Source organism: Hemitrygon akajei, chromosome 21, assembly GCF_048418815.1.
Source record: "Hemitrygon akajei chromosome 21, sHemAka1.3, whole genome shotgun sequence".
Classification (NCBI taxonomy): domain Eukaryota; kingdom Metazoa; phylum Chordata; class Chondrichthyes; order Myliobatiformes; family Dasyatidae; genus Hemitrygon; species Hemitrygon akajei.
In genome coordinates this window covers 19033539-19050552 of record NC_133144.1, presented here as the reverse complement: position 1 = coordinate 19050552, position 17014 = coordinate 19033539, and the positions used below count along the sequence as shown (strand labels likewise).

Below are 17014 nucleotides of genomic sequence, written 5' to 3'. Positions count from 1 at the left end.
AAGAGATACATGTGTGTGTAGACTCATTGCAAAGTATCCAGCCAGCACAGCAGCAGGTTATACATACAAAAACTAGGAGCAGGGGTAGGTTACCTCTCCCCTCAAACCTGCCTCACCATTCTATATGATCGTGGCTCCACCTCCTCATCTCTGCCAGTTCCCCAAAGCTCTCTGTTCCTCAATTATTTCGCCTTCAATACCTTTAATGAACCAACCTCTACTCCCTCTGGTCCTCCATTTTAAATAGCTGACTTCTTGTAACCTGGACTCCACAAAATAATAGTTTACAAATCCGACTGAAGTGCCTTAGTCATATCCAGTTGAATGATGAATTTATTTCTAGGCAAAGCTGTAGCCACAGTGTAACTGATAAATCCTTCAAAGTTACCAGCATTGTCAAAGAAATTGAAAAGAATGGAGTAAAGATGTTCTTCACATTACCTTCGTGTGTAGGAAAATGGGGATTCAGGTTGAAACCAACATGAAGAGATTTCACTCTTGAGCATAGAAAGGGGAAAAGAGGAGGGTAACAGTTCTGTGGATGAACAGGGGACTGCTGATCAGAAAACAATGTTTATATTCATCTTGTAAAAGTATTAGTATCTGTGGAGGCTGCATTAAATCCTTGAGGTATGTGTTTCACAGCCTGTATATACTCTTGAAATAGTTTCTGTTAAGGAACTGTCCAGTTTTTACAGCATTTTTTTGTGCTGATGTTAATTGCTGTGAGTACAGATGCACAGAGAATGGGGAGCGAAGACTGATTTCACATCAGTAAGAAAACAAAGCTCAAGTTGTTTATAATGTTATCTTAGTTAGTCCTCTGCCAAACTTACTGTTATTAGAAGGTATTATTTTTCTGAGTATTGTGAATATCTTTAAAAAGGCTTTTTCAAGGTGTGTTGAAAAGTAGAAGACCTTGTGCTTGTGAAGTCATTAATAAATAGCTGCTAAATCCAGTTAATAGTTTTGACGTTTATAGTAATTAGTATAGATGTGGTTTATCAAATAAGTGCAGAACTCAAGTGATTTCTGTATTTGAGAGATCTGGAGAAATATAATTGTAATGTTAAATTCATGCACTGAAATTTTGTAAAAATTTCTCTGTCAAAAATGTGGCCACATTTTATTATCATAGAAGTTTATGTTTATCTCAGCATCTCCCTGAGGTTAAATGAATTGGACAGATTTGGTGAAGGGCAAATTGCGGTCTAGGACAGGAAGAGTTTGACAGTCAATGTTTGTTTCTTTTGAGTTCCCTTGACATTGTAGTTGAGATATTTCTTATTTGGATTGCTATTTTGCAATTAATTTAAAGTCATCCACAATTCATTAACATATCCTGGCACAAATTATAATAATTTTGTTCCTTGGTTGCTATTCTTCAGTTTAGATACACAGATGCAAAGTTACCTTCCTCACTCTGAAGCTGCTTTGCTCTGTTCGTCTCTCCCTCCCCTTCCCACACCTCCACACACAAATTAAAAATCTATTTAAAAAAAAGTCCTCCCACACTTCCCTCACCTAATCCCTTTCTTTTAGATGTTAGAAAATCACATCTGTGGTTCGTTCGTTATGTGTTGTATGATGTGATGTGGGCGAGCGTGGTCTCTTTCCATGAACATAATTGTCCTTGGCAAATGTTTTTACACAAGTTGCTTGCTATTGCCTTCTGGGCAGTATCTTTACAAGATGGGTGACCCCAGCCATGTCAATACTCTTCAGAGATTGTCTGTCTGGCATCAGTGGTTACATAACTAGGATTATCTTGTGATGAGTGATTTAAATTAGGTGGTGACAGGGTGAGTGGGATTGATTGTAAAAGGGACCAGCATACACTCGGTGAGCTGAATGGCCTCCTCCTGTTCTTTAACAGTTGTGCAATTTTATTCCATGATTTCCTGTTGGCAGTTAATGAAGAGGAATGGTGTTATTGCACTTTGGTTATGCTGTGGCCTGTGGACCACAGATGGTTACAGAGTTGTGGGACTAAGATATGGGTCCAGAAGGAGGCAGGGAGAAAGTAATCTGAAGTTTCTGCAGCTGATTGGCCTGAAGATTTTTTTTTTGTCAGCAGAGAAACCAAGCATCTGTATTCCCTTTGGAGTCCTGCCAATTCACTGTGTTCTCAATGTGTGTCACTAACTTTATATAATGTGCTGCTAATTGATACGGAAACTAGATAGCTTTACAGAATCAGCACATGCTGGAAATGTAGCTTTGCTCTTTGATCATGAATGTGCAATTAGATTTCACCTCTCAAAAGAGAAAAAAATATGGTCCTGCCACTCGTTAGTTGTGTGGCCTCCAGTGCCCTTTCAAAAATCATTAATCACTAGGGAACTCCATTGTGCATAGCACAAGGGAATGTTTGTCCATGTGTAAGGATGCTATTGATGATACAAAAATATACAGATCTCGCCATCTGTTCAAGCAATGGTGCAAATGAAAGACATGTCCTGTGGTTCAGTCACTGCAGCTGAAGGTATTGAAGTGATTTTTATTTTATGTACTGAGTCAACAGCTAATGTGTGTTTGGAACTAGGATTCCAACCCCAGTGGACTAATTGGCTAGCGAGCAAGAAGCACCGTTTTTTTGTGGCTACTCACTCGATGTCAGTTTTCTTCCGCTGATAAAATACCTTGTCTCAGAGTTGTCTTCTTTCACGTTGTGTCATTGCCTTCTACTGGCAAAAGATCTGCAGTAAAGAAAAATAACCAGCTGCAAACTCAGTGGGTCAGGCATCTGAGGAGGCAAAGGGATGGTCAATGTTTTATATCCAATCCTGTACCAGGACTGAGTGTGGAGGAAAGATAGCTAGTATGTAGAGGTGGGAGGCAGGGGCAACAGAGTCTGAAAGATGATGGGAGATAAACAGATAAGGGAGAGATGTTGTCAGATGGTGGGGGAGGAGAGTAGGAAAGGTAAACCAAGGGAAAGGAAACCCAGATGGAAAGGTATGTGGTCCAGTGTGTTTGGTGCTTGCTCTCTTTGTGTAACCTACCCTTGGGCTGTAGGCTACCCAAGCACAACAAGCACTAGATGCAATAGTATAGGTTGGAGAAGTTGTACGTGTGAATGTCTGCCTCACCCAGAAGGGCTGTTTAGGTCCCTGGATGTTGGTGAGGGAGATGGTGCAGGGACAGGTACTGCACCTCCTTTCCAGGGGGAGTGGATGGGCAGGAAGGGATGAGTGGGCCAAGGAATCGCAGAGATAGTGGTCCCTGTTGAAACAGAAAGGGTGGGTGTGGAGGGGAACATGCAGCTGGTGGTGGGATTCCAGTAGAGCTGGCAGAAATGAAGAAGGACTTTGTGCTGGGTGCAGAGGCTGGTGGGGTGAAAGCTGAGAACCAGGGGGCCTCTTTCTGCTGTGTATGGAGTGGGAGAGTTTGGTGAGAGCAGATAGGCAGGAAACAGAGGAAATGTTTGTGAGTTCTCCAGCAATCACCAAAGAGGTGAAGCTACATTTCCCGAAGGAGGAAGATATTTCAAGTTCCAGTACCTGTCCAGTATCTGACTCCGCTGAATCTGTAATCGATTCTATTTGATTCATGCAAAAATATTGTTTTTATTCTGAGTCGCCTTCTGTTTCAGCAGCTTGGTGCATTCACACATAATAGACATTCATCATTCGTGATTTGCAATTAACAGTAATGAAGAACAGGGAAGATTTTGATATTGCAGAGCTAATTATACACGAGAGAATTCATTTGTTTAACTGTAGTCATTAATACTTTGGCTAGTTTCCAAAAGGCTTTGATGGAATAGTGGAATCATTTTTAAATGATTTTGATGGGGTTTTATCAAATCTGCTTGTTTGGAGCCACAAATACAATGATTCATATTTGCTATTGTGGTCCTTAGGCTTTATTATTTTGGAAAGGGAAGTTTGTCCTGTCCTTGGCTCCAGTAATTACACCAGACTCCATCTTTATAAAATGCAGATTCTCCTGGTGTTTACATTTGAGGAGATGCTTGCTGTCCTGAGCATTGCTTATTTAAAACATATAATAGATCTCATTATAAATTAGCTATGATACATAATTGTCTATTAACCATAATTGTCTATTAATCCTGAATTAAGTATTAGAAAAACAACCAGTTTCAGATGGATTGGAAAAATGCATGCATTTGTTTCTGCTTATAAAATAACGTAGTAATATTGCTTGCTCTCCAATAGATTTATATCCTTTGTGTTTCCTACAGGGAAATTGGACTCCAAGATTCATCAAGGAATGAAGAAGGCATTATTGCGACAAAAACAGATTATGTAGTGGAAAGAAAAACAAACCAGGAATCTGACTTAATGAGGATTGCCTTGTGGCAGTAAAGTCCCATAGCTGGTAACCAAAACGTATATTGTAAAATCTATACCAACTCTGCCAATGATATGAAGTTCCAAAATCTGACACTCTTCCACTGCATTAACCAGTAGCCTGACACTCATGACCCAGAAATTTCAAAGCCTTAATATTTAAGATTATTTAAAAATGAAATTCAAAAACTTGCTATTATTAAAGAGAAGACTGTTCAGAAACATGCATTGCCTACGAGTAATCCTACCACTAGATTTAGCAATTCACAACTGGTCGATTTATTTAATTTGATTAAAATAGTTAATGATGGCTGAAATCTGTCTGTCTTTGATTGTGCTTTTAGTTATGAAGGCAAAGTTTCAAGGATGTGCTGAGAGTCTCCTTGAAGAAATGTAGAATTCCCACTGATTGTGAGCACTCATAAGTGGAGAAGACACATTCAAAGTGGTATTGGAACCTCACAGCCATATATTGGGAGCCCACAGGAATAGTGGAAATCAGGTTAGCTCACAGAGCATCATTCACCCACTCAGCTGGCCAATACCTGTTCCATCTGCGGTGGGGGGGGGGGGGGGGGTGGGCGGCATCTAGAGTCCCCACATTGGCCTTATCAACGACCTCAGTTCAACCCAGTTTTATCTAAGTTAACCTCAATCTCAATTTACCATCCAAGGAAAAGACTTGTAAAATGTCACCTCATCATTTTAAAGAAGGTTGGGTTCCAGGCAATATTACATGTTGAGCAGGCATTTATTCAACAATAATCTTTGTTTAAGATTCATTCCTAGGGATAGTTAAACAAAATTACCATGGGAAAGTCTCAAGTGTGTCAATATTTATACTATCACTGGTTCCTCTTGAACTGCTTATAGTTGTCTGATACTTGTGAATTATTGCTCAGCTATCTCAGAGGCAATTAAGAGTCAAGCACATCGGTGTTAGTGTCAATTCACATAATTGACCAGTCCAGATAGATCTTTAGGAAGCCAGATGGGGTTTTTGTTAATCAACAATCCAAATTTTTATTTTTAGTTATTTTCCTTTTGAAGCTGAATTATCTTGAAAGCTGGGATTTGAGATTTCTTTCTGTGGATTAATAGTCTGCAGCACTTCATTGCTTCCCTATGAATATAACTGCAACATTAACCTTCTCAAGGCATCAATGCGGATAACCCAGCAAAAGGACTTTTCTGTTTTATTTAGTGCTAATCAATCCAGTATTAACTTCAGAAGCAGCTGTGTTGATCTCAGTCAGGGAAATTGTTCATTTATTTTGTCTGCAGCCTTTTAAATTAGAATCAAAGTGTTTATCCTTGTAGCTGCTTGCAGAGTCCTTGCTTATTGCCTCTCTTGAACAAAGCAACTATAATCACAGATTAATTGTTCCATGTATCGTTAAAACCCAGGGATATCAGTGTCTAAGGGGAAAATTGCCAGATAGTGGTTTCCAACCAAGACTGCTCTTGTTAGTTCTGATTGTGTAATATATACAAGGCACAGAGCAAAATTTTCATAATCTACATCCATTATTGCCAGTGCTTTTGGCAGATTCATTTAAGAAATTTCTGCTGCCTCTTTTCAAACTTATCCTTGTTTTTCCTGTTTGTGCCACAGTAGAACTTCATTATCTACCAGGCACATTGCCTTCAATGGTTTGCATAATGTGCTGTCAAAAGCAATTCCACCAAAGGTGACAGTGGTGAATTTTGAACAAGGGCATATATTGGTTGTGATACAAAAGGCAAGGATATAATGCTAATGTTTTATAAAGCATTGGAGAGGGTCAAGAGAATGAACCTGGGAGTGAAAGGATATGAGGAGTGTTTGACGGCTCTGGGCCTGTACTCGTTGGCATTAGGAGAATGAGGGAGAACCTCACTGAAACCCATCAAATGTTGAGAGGCCTGGATATAGTGGATGTGGAGAAGATGTTTCCTATAGTGGGGCAGTCTGGGACCAGAGGGCGCAGCTCAAAACAGAGGAATGTCTATTTAGAACATAGATGAGGTGAGAGATTTATTTAGCCAGAAGGTGGTAAATCTGTGGAATTCATTGCTACAGATGGCCATGGAGGCCAAGTCATTGGGTGTATTTAAGGCAGAAGTTCTTGATTGGGAAGGGCATCAAAGATCACGGGGAGAAGGCAGGATAATAGGATTGAGAGGGGATAATAAATCAGCCAAGATGGAATGGTGAAGCAGGCTCGATGAGCCAAATGGCTGAATTCTGCTCCGATGTCTTAAGGTCTTAAAGATTGTTCAGGAAATTTAGTTGTGTTATTTTAGTTTAGCTTCAGCCCAAACTACATGGATGGTAACCCTGGGATTTCTTGGAAAGAGAGGACAGCATGATTTACAACCAATTAAGTACCTTTGATAAGCTGATAATATAGAAAATGTGGCAGCCAGTTTTGACACATCAAGCTCCCATGAACAGTAATTTGATTGTGACCAGATAGTCTGACATTGTTTGGTATAAGGGTACAGTGATCTTCAGTGTGCTCCTTCCAGGCGATGTTGACTGTTTTGCTGTCATTGATGGGCTCTGCTCTATTCTTAATTCAATGGGTTACAACAAAAACTGAAAACTTTGGAAAAAAATGTGTGACAGTGCCTGTGGGGAAACAGTCAATGTTTTGGGCCACACCCTTAGATACTGGGCCGTTACACAGCACATGTTGTCACCTGGAGATTGAATCTCCTGAGGTTTTTCCAGCACACCATCTGGTTTAAGTCTTTTGGTTGCCCTTGGTTTTCAGAAGCCTGTGGCTCTGTGTCTACTGTTTTCAATCTAAGAACCCCTTGAACTTGCAGTTTATTGGCCAGTGGATATCTTGGCTTTTCTGGTCAAGCTACTCAATGTGAACTGATAAAGAAGCAAAGAGTTCCCTCATAAGTGCTGGTTGTGATGGACAAGGGAAATCCAGGTACCATGAATACTCTGAAGTTCCTCTCAGCTAGGAGTCAGTAGGTTCCCCCTGAGGCATTGACTGAATAGAGCTTTTGCTACATCCTGAGAGATGGGTTTTCCTGCAAAGGCATTTCTATTCTTGTTACCACATTGTGGATGGGTAGAAGGAGATGACAGATTAGGTGATGGTCACTCCAGCAACTGGCAGCTCCTATCTTGAAGCCAACGATGTGAACATCCTTACAGTCCCTTGCTCAGATCGTGATGTAGTCCAACTTGTGCCAGGGTCACCATCAAAACTAATCTGGACCTGTAGCTTGGTGAGCATCTCACTCCAGAATCAGTGCATGTTTCACAATTCAGTTTCTTGTCATGCAACCAACATGCTGTTGTCATCAGTGATTAAACTAATTCTGGAAGGAGCACTGTCCAGATTGAGGGCATTTCCATGAGTCGTTGTACCTGTACTTCTGATGACATAGCTTACTGGACTGTTCCTGGTTCCATCTTCCTCTCCTTGTCCTCCTCCACCTATCATCCATATCTCCCAACTCCCATCTATTCCCCCTCCCTACCTGGCTCCATCTGCCTGTCAACCTCCCTCCTCTGTCCATCAATCACCCCTAGACTCTGTCTTACCACTCCCCCTCTTCTCTTTATAGTGACAGTTTCTCACTCCTGATGCCGGGTTGTGATCCACAATATCGACAATTCCCCCACCCAGTTGCTGTTTAACCGCTGAGTTCCTCCAGCAGAGTGTGCACTGCTCTGCATTGGAATTGACATTCCATTACCCTGTCCCTGGCCCTTCCTTTCCAAAGACTCCTGTTCTTTGCAATTCTTATTGGAACTTAGGACAGATTGCACAAGGTTAGAGTTCCTCTTTGGCCTCATCGGTTGCATCCCGAATTAGGGTATATATATTGATGACTATAGCATGTCGGTTGTGGATTAGGGAAGCATTCATTGCTACTACAGAAAGTCCATTTTTTTTATGGTAACACTGACCATGAAGATGACCTTCTAATTGTTTGGACATCTAGGTAGTGTACCCTCTTTCAGCTAGTCCCCCCCCTAATGAATGCATCTCACTCAGGACAACCGTATTCATCTGAACACTTGAGCTATGATTGCAGAGCAATGTTCCGGCATGTTGCAGGTATCTATGAGGGTTACTGACATTCTAGATCTGGAACACACAATTAGGAAACAAAGTTGACTTTCTGTGAATTCTTTTTAACTTGGAGATAGATTCCATGGGGTTCAGATACAAGAAGGTCTAGGACCAACAACGGTGTTTCCAAGACAGATTCTGTTGCATGACTTAGCATTCACACATATGTGGGAGTGCATGCAGATGTCTATCAAACCTTTAACTAAACCTACAAGAACATGCTTCTCTCACCATTAAACAACACACACAAAATGCTGGTGGAACACAGCAGGCCAGGCAGCATCTATAGGGAGAAGCAATGTCGACGTTTCGGGCCGAGACCCTTCGTCAGGACTAACTGAAAGGAAAGATAGTAAGAGATTTGAAAGTAGGAGGGGGAGGGGAAATGCGAAATGATAGGAGAAGACTGGAGGGGGTGGGGTGAAGCTGAGAGCTGGAAAGGTGATTGGCGAAAGTGATACAGAGCTGGAGAAGGGAAAGGATCATGGGACGGGAGGCCTAGAGAGAAAGAAAGGGGGGGGGGGGAGCACCAGAGGGAGATGGGGAACAGGCAGAGTGATGGGCAGAGAGAAAGAAAAAAAAGGAGGGGGAAAAAACAAAAAAAAACCTAAATATATCAGGGATGGGGGAAGAGGGGCATTAACGGAAGTTGGAGAAGTCAATGTTCATGCCATCAGGTTGGAGGCTACCCAGCCGGTATATAAGGTGTTGTTCCTCCAACCTGAGTTTGGATTCATTTTGACAGTAGAGGAGGCCATGGATAGACATATCAGAATGGGAATGGGACGTGGAATTAAAATGTGTAGCCACTGGGAGATCCTGCTTTCTCTGGTGGACAGAACGTAGGTGTTCAGCGAAACGGTCTGCCAGTCTGCATCGGGTCTCACCAATATATAAAAGGCTGCACCGGGAGCACCGGACGCAGTATACCACACCAGCCGACTCACAGGTGAAGTGTCGCCTCACCTGGAAGGACTGTCTGGGGCCCTGAATGGTGGTGAGGGAGGAAGTGTAAGGGCAGCTGTAGCACTTGTTCTGCTTGCAAGGATAAGTGCCAGGAGGGAGATCGGTGGGAAGGGATGGGGGGGATGAATGGACAAGGGAGCTGCGTAGGGAGCGATCCCTGCGGAAAGCAGAAAGGGGGGGAGGGAAAGATGTGCTTGGTAGTGGGATCCCGTTGGAGGTGGCGGAAGTTACCATGTGAGAGCATCAACTCTGCTCTCAAACACACCTCTCCCATTTCCCGCACATCTGCCCTCACCCCATCCGCCCACTCGGGATAGGGTACCCCTTGTCCTCACCTACCACCCCACCAGCCTCCAGGTCCAACGTATAATTCTCCGTAACTTCCGCCACCTCCAACGGGATCCCACTACCAAGTTGGAGTGGGTCAAGGGAGAGAGTGGGGGAGGATGCAACTGAGAACAGAACCACAGTGGCTGCAGCTTGAGAAGAACAAACCTCTGACCCTGTGTGACTTCCATTGACTCTACAACTACATCCGAGATGGCCACTGGCAGGACCTTTGGGAGATTACAGCAAGCTCTGGTTGCCATGAGCATTTCCATCAGGGTGTGTCGATATCAGTTATATGAACCAGTCCCAGATGAGTGGTGTCTAATAGATCTTTTGTAAACCAACTGGTGTCTGTTACTTTCAAAATCAGACAAGAGCAAATGTTCAGCCTGGTTTTGTACAATGCCTGTACGTGTAAATTTCACAGAATATTCATTATCAAGATGGCATGAAGTCTGCCCTACCGTTGCCTTAAATTCCTGCAGGAAGAATGTTTGTCAGGGAATTCCTGAGGTCGATCCAGTTCCCCATCTACCAATCCAGCAAATGTATTAAATAGAAATAATGAAACTGTTGACAGATCATAGCAATCAATGCCTTTCAATTTGTCCATAACGTTGAAAGCAGAAACCCTGTTTGTGGAAGATTTTGGAAAATGTAGAACCTAAGTCATGTGACATTTGTCGTATGTGTCATTATCCATATAGTATTCCCAGCTTTTTAAATTTCAAAATGACATCAATTTAATTTGAATGAATCAATACCATCTGCTTTTGCCATTCCCCAAGGAGTTTGTACCACAGATTGGTACAGAGCTTATACGGATGAGTTTGGAATTTACTTCCCTGCCATGTGGGCTGTGTCTTTCATCCCGTTGTTCTGGGACAGCTGTGGCTGTCGGTAAATAACGCAAGGTTCCTTGGGCCGTTTTGGTTCGGGACAGGCAACCTCAAGTTTGAATTGTTGTTAAGCAACTTAGTTCCTCGATTTCTTCTGTCCTTGCTCTTTGCCTCTGGTTCCTGCGTGAACGGAGGGAATGCTGCAGGTTCCAATGATGAAGCTTTTGATTTTTTTTTAATGCAGAAGCCAGCAGATTACATAAAAATGCAGCTGGAGATGTCTCCCCAATCCTCTCTGCCTCTTGACACTGCTTCTGAAAATATTGTAATATTAGTCATCTCCATCTTGGTTACTGGATCCAAGACATCTTCAAGGAGCGGTGCCACAAAAAGGCGGCACCCCCATCGCCCAGGACATGCCCTATTCCCATTGTTACCATCAGGTAGGAGGTACAGAAGCCTGAAGGCACACGCTCAACAATCTAGGAACAGCTTCTTCCCCTCTGCCATCCGATTCCTGAATGGACATTGAACCCATGGACGCTACCTCACCTTTGTTCATATATATTATTTCTGTTTTGCACCATTTTTAATCTATTTAATATATATATGTACTGTAATTAATTTACTTATTTGTTTTTATATTATCACGTATTGCATTGTACTGCTGCTGTTACAAATTTTACGATACATGCCAATTCTGATGATATCAGTAAGCATTTCCTCAAAGTCATTCACTCTGCAGTAACTAAACAACACACAAGAAAATAAGTGGCTTGTCTTTCATGGAGCTGGAGTGCTTGTTATGTCAATGTCATTTTACAGGCAGTATGGACACAACCACACACAAAGCACCTTTGCATAGCTACACCCCAGGCCTTTCCACTTCCCCAGACACTTCAAAACAACACACTGCCCCTCTCCACCAGCACACACGTACATACTGTACATACATACACACACATATGCACACACTGGCATCATTTTCATTATGCTTTGGAATACTTTTTAACAGATGGAACGATTTATTTTCAGGCTTCTGCAAATAACACTGCAAAGCAATCATTAAATGATTCTTCCTGACTCTGTAGAACTGCACCTGGGGTACTCCCCGTAATCTTGCAGTTATCAACAGACACTCAAGAGTGTGAGATTTTCCAGGTACAAAGCGGTGTAAATCTCTGGTTTACAGGAAGTGTATCATCACTTGAAAGCTTACAGTAGCTTCATTCTCCTCCCACTGCCCCCAATTCAATCCACCTTCCCGTACAGTAACTCCAATACACTGAACACGAGACACAACAAAACTAGAGGTGGGAAAGGACTATTACAGACTAACCATGCACAGATAACTCCTTCACACAAATATTGGATGTGTTTATAAAATAAGCAATAATGACTAATTCTTAATTTTCAATGATAGTCCCCAAATAAAAACTGTTCATTAAGCAGCATTAGTGGAACATTCTGAAGTACTAATTAATATAATTAAATGCCTTGCTGTGCAGTGATGGAATTATGAACAAGGCTTTCAATCTGTTTAATATTTTAAATACAGGCTGATTTTTACATTCAGTGGAGATTGATCAATAGTTAAATAGTTGTTCCTTTAATAAAGAGATGTACATTATTTTGATGCCTGATTTCCACTGAGACTGGAAGTATGTGACAGTGCAGGGGGAAGATCCGACTGGTATGGAGGTAGGTTTTACCACATCCACCAACAAAAATTGATAAAAACCCAACTCCAGTAATTCCACATTGTGTCATGGGTATTAATAACTTATTGTTTGTGCTTTTACCTTTCCTGGGGAGAAAGATGCTTCGTTCAGGTTTATTTCAAGGGGGAGGAATGAGTGAAATCTTGGCTTGCCAGCTAACAGGATTATCTTCATGTCCTGTCTTGATATTTGCATTTTCTGATTTACTTGATCCCAGCTGTGAGTAGATGAGCTTCAGGCTTCCAGGCAATCCCACACCAGTATCCTGAGGAGACTGACAAACTCATGTCACTGGCAATGCAACCACATCCAGCCTTAGTAAACACTGGCATCTTAAATATCCACATCCACACCACTAGTGATGCTGGTTAAGCTGTAATGCCTGTTGGAATGAAATTGCTGCATATGGTTGGAGATAATTGAAGAGGTTTCACAGAGAATTGTCTAACCACTGCACCCAGAGGCCAGCCATTGATGAACAGGCTATTTCAGTTGGGAAGCGATCGAGCCTGGTCACTGAATAGCTGATTCCAGAAGATTGGACAGACTGCAGCCTGATCCCAAGGGGTCTTGACACAATAGATGTGGAAAGGACACTTCTTCTTGTGGGAGAATGGAGAACCTGGAATCACTCGTTGAGAGGAGCAAAATTTCATCTCTATGCAATTCTATTGCTTCAGAACATTTTTCTTCAAAGGACTCTGGATGCCCTCTGAATATTTTTTAAGGCAAAGATAGATTCCTGATAAGAAAAGTGGATAGACAAGAATGCACAGCTGAGATGACAGATCAGTCAAGATCTCATTGAATGGAGAACATACTTGAGAGGACAAGTTCATTCAAAATTTATTGAAATAAGTTTATCATCAAAGTACATTTATGTCACCAGATACAACCCTGCCATTAATTTTCTGTGGGCATCCTGTAACCATAACAGAATCTGAAAGACCACAGCAACTGCGTACAACCAGCGTGCAAAAAACAAGCTGCGCAAAGGCAAAAAAAGAAGAAATAATAATAAATAAGTAAAAAATGAACTAGTGCTTTCCCGGCATATATGATGGATAAACTCTTCTCGGGCTTCCAGCCAGGTACAGACAATAATTATAATTGATGTTGCGATGACAAAGTCTGCCATCTTCATTAGGGATGATGTCTGGTCCAGTGGTATTTATACCCCCGTAGTCCATCCCTCCTGATGGGTTATTCCACTCCCATCTTGTTTACATTCGAATTCCAGTTCTGGGGTCTCCCCTGTCACCGGTTATTGCTAATTTCTACTTGGAGGATTTTGAGGAGAGAGCTCTGAGCTCATCGCCCTTACAGCCCCAAATGCTTCAGATACATTGATGTATAGTGTGGCTTCATGGATCTACGTACTCCAACTGTTTCACAGCCATCTGAACAGTATACACCCAAACCATTCAATTTATGATGGAGAAGAATGGTTGCTTCCCTTTCCTGGACATTCTAATATGACAAAAACTGGACAGTAGCTTCGGGCATGGCGTCTATCGAAAACCCACTCACACAGACTTATACCTCAACAATAACATCCACCTACACGCCTCCCAACATAGAGCAGTTCTTTCTATTTTGATTAACTCTGCAAAAACTATTTCAGACCCGGAGAGTCTCCCTGAGGAAATAAGACAATTGCATACGACTTTCCTACAGAATGGCTACAAGGTGAAGAAAATCAATAGGGCCCTTAAAAAGGTTGATGGAAAAAAAATCAGGAAACCTAACAACAAGGAGCAACCCATCACTACCATGTGTCTTCCCTGTATTTCCATGGTTTCTGGAAGGATCACCAAGTGAAGGAATACCAGATTAATACCATCCACAAACCCGTAACAAAGCTCAAGTCACAGCTTATGCGGGTCAAAGATGACCTGGGACTTGGAATGGGTGGCTTTTACCGGATTCACTGTGAATGCAGTGCACCGTATATCAGCCAGACAGGATGCATCAAGGAGCACAGAAGGAGTATTTGTTTGGATTACCCAGAGAAATCGGGAGTAGCAGAACACTGTGTTTGCAATGGCCACAGGATTGACTTCGATGACACAAAACTACTGTGCTGTGCCAATAGCCTTTGGGATGCCTGGTAAAGGAAGTAATTGAAATGAAACTAGTGGAGAATAATTTTAACAAAGACAAAGGTCTCACTCTGAGTAAGAACTGGAATTTGATTGTAAACAAGGTGAGACAGCAGAAACCTGATTGGATAAGGACTAACCAATTAGGAAGGACTGACTACGGGGGTATACCACCAGACTAGACATGGCAGAGTTTGTCATTGAAATGTTGGTTATAATCAATACCTGTATCCTACTGGAAGCCCAAGAAGAGTTTATTCATAATAAATAAGCAATAAATATTGAGAACATGAGATGAAATGTCCTTGAAAGTGAGCCCATAGATTATATGAACATTTCAGTGACGGGGCAAGTGAAGTTGAGTGAAGTTATCCCCTTTGTTTCAAGATGCTAATGGTTGAGGGGTAATAACTATCCCTGAAACTGGTGGTGTGAGTCCTAAGGCTCTTGTACCTTCTTCCTGATGGCAGCAACGAGAAGACAGCATGACCTCGGTGGTAGGGGTCCCTAATGATGGATGATGCTTTCCTGCGGCAACACTTTGTGTAGATATGCTCAATGGTGGGGACAGCTGTACCCATGATGGACTGGGGTGTATCCACTGCTCTTTGTAGGATTTTCCATTCATACCAGGCTGTGATGCAGCCAGTCAATATACACTCCAGTACTCCTCGATAGAAGTTTGTCAAAGTTTTAGATGTCATGCTGAATCTTTGCAAACTCCTAATGAAGTAGAAATGTTGTTGTGCTTTCTTCGTAATTGCACTTACATACTGGGCCCTGGACAGATCCCCTGAAATGATAACACTGAGGAATTTAAAGTTGCTGACCCTCTCCACCTCTGATCCTCAGATTTCCTCTGGTTTCCTCCTCCTGAAGTCAATAATCAGCTCCTTGGTCTTGCTGACACTGAGTGAGAGGTTGTGACACCACTCAGCCAGATTTTCAAACTCCCTCCTATAGGCTGATTTGTCACCACCTTTGATTTGGCCAATGACATTGGTGTCATCAGCAAACTTAAATTTGGCATTGGAGCTGTGTTTAGCCACACAATCATAACTACAAAGTGAATGGAGAAGGAGGCTAAGCACACAGCCTTGTGGTGCACCTGTAATGATAGAGATTATGGAGGAGATGTTATTGTTAATTTGAACCAGCTGGGGTCTGCAAGTGAGGAAATCAAGGAGGTATTGAGGCTAAGGTCTTGAAGATTATTGATTAGTTTAGAGGGGACAATAGTATTGAATGCTGAACAGAAGTCGATAAAGAGCATCCTCATGTATGCATCTTTGCTGTCCAAATGATCCAGGGTTGAGTGAAGAGCCAATGAAATGGCATCTGCTTAGACCTGTTGTGTCGGTAGGTAAATGAGAGTGGAACTGAGTCACTTCTCAAGCAGGAGTTGGTATGTTTTATTACCAACCTCTCAAAACACTTCATCATTGTGGATGTAAGTGCTGCTGGATGATAGTCATTGAGGCAGGTTACCACGTTCTTCTTGGGCACTGGTGTAATTGAAGCAGGTGGGTACCTCAGACTGCCAAAGCGAGAGGTTAAAGTTCTTAGTGAACACTCCAGCCAGTCGCTCAGTACTTGGCTAAGTACTCCATCTGGGCCAGATGCTTTCCATGTGTTCACCATCCTAAAGGATGCTATCATGTTGGCCTCAGAGACTAAATCACAGGATCATCAGGAGCTGTGGGAGTTTGTGATGGTTCCTCCATGTTATGATGATCAAAGTGAGCATAGAAGGCACTGAGCTCATCTGGAAGCGTAACTCTATTGTCATCTATGTCACTTGATTTTATTTTATAAGAGGTGATAGTATTCAGGTTCTGCTACAACTGTCGAGCTTCCTTCAGTGATTCAAGTCTGGAATTGCTACTTCACCCATGAGATGGCTTTGCGGAGATCATACCCAGACCTCTTATAACTCTCTTGGTCTCCAGACCTGAATGCCTCTGATCTCTTTCCTCAGCAGATTGTGGATCTCATGTTTCATCTGGGGCTTCTGGCTGGAGAAGACTCTGAATGATTTTGTGAGGACACACTTGTCTGCAACTGTATTAATGAAGTCCATGACAACCATGGTGTATTCATTAAGATCCACAGATGAATGCTTGAATGTGGTCCAGTCCACTAACTCAAAGCAATCCCATAGCCATTCTTCTGCCTCCTGCGGCCACCTCTTTATTGTCCTAATCTCTGGAGCCTTGCTCTATAGCCTCTGCCTGTATGCAGGTAGGAGGACAGCCAAGTGGTCGTATTTCCCAAAACACAAAAATACAACTGCAGATGCTGTGGATCAAAGAATACGCACACAACGCTGGAAGAACTCAGCAGGTCAGGCAGCATCCGTGAGAAAAGAGTAGCCAACGTTTCGGGCCGAGACCCTTCATCAGGAATTTCCCAAAATCTGCCCCTGCTGATGACTCATATCTTCAGCAATAAGCTGCGGAGTGGTCTGTGTCAGCTCACTCCTCAGCTGCTCTTTTACTCTAGCTCAGACTACTGTTGGAAAGACATCTCCCAGCTGATTAACAAGGCTGTCTGAATGGTTGTCTCCACTCCCAGAAAGCCAGGAGGGCAGCACCCTGTCCACTCTTCAGTGTCAACTGGTTATCAAAGCTATCACTGCAAATTAATATTTGTGAA

General features: G+C 42.4%; 1 protein-coding gene across 1 annotated transcript in view; it reads left to right on the top strand.

Annotated features, from left to right (window-relative positions):
- The window catches only part of trip4 (thyroid hormone receptor interactor 4), a 112521-nt gene extending 107888 nt beyond the window's left edge, over positions 1 to 4633 (top strand). Inside the window, exon 13 of the mRNA XM_073024930.1 lies at positions 4208 to 4633. Within this exon, the coding sequence (XP_072881031.1) occupies positions 4208 to 4275 (68 nt within the window). The 3' untranslated portion in view covers positions 4276 to 4633. The remainder of the gene's footprint in view (positions 1 to 4207) is intronic.
- Positions 4634 to 17014: the final 12381 nt, after the last annotated feature.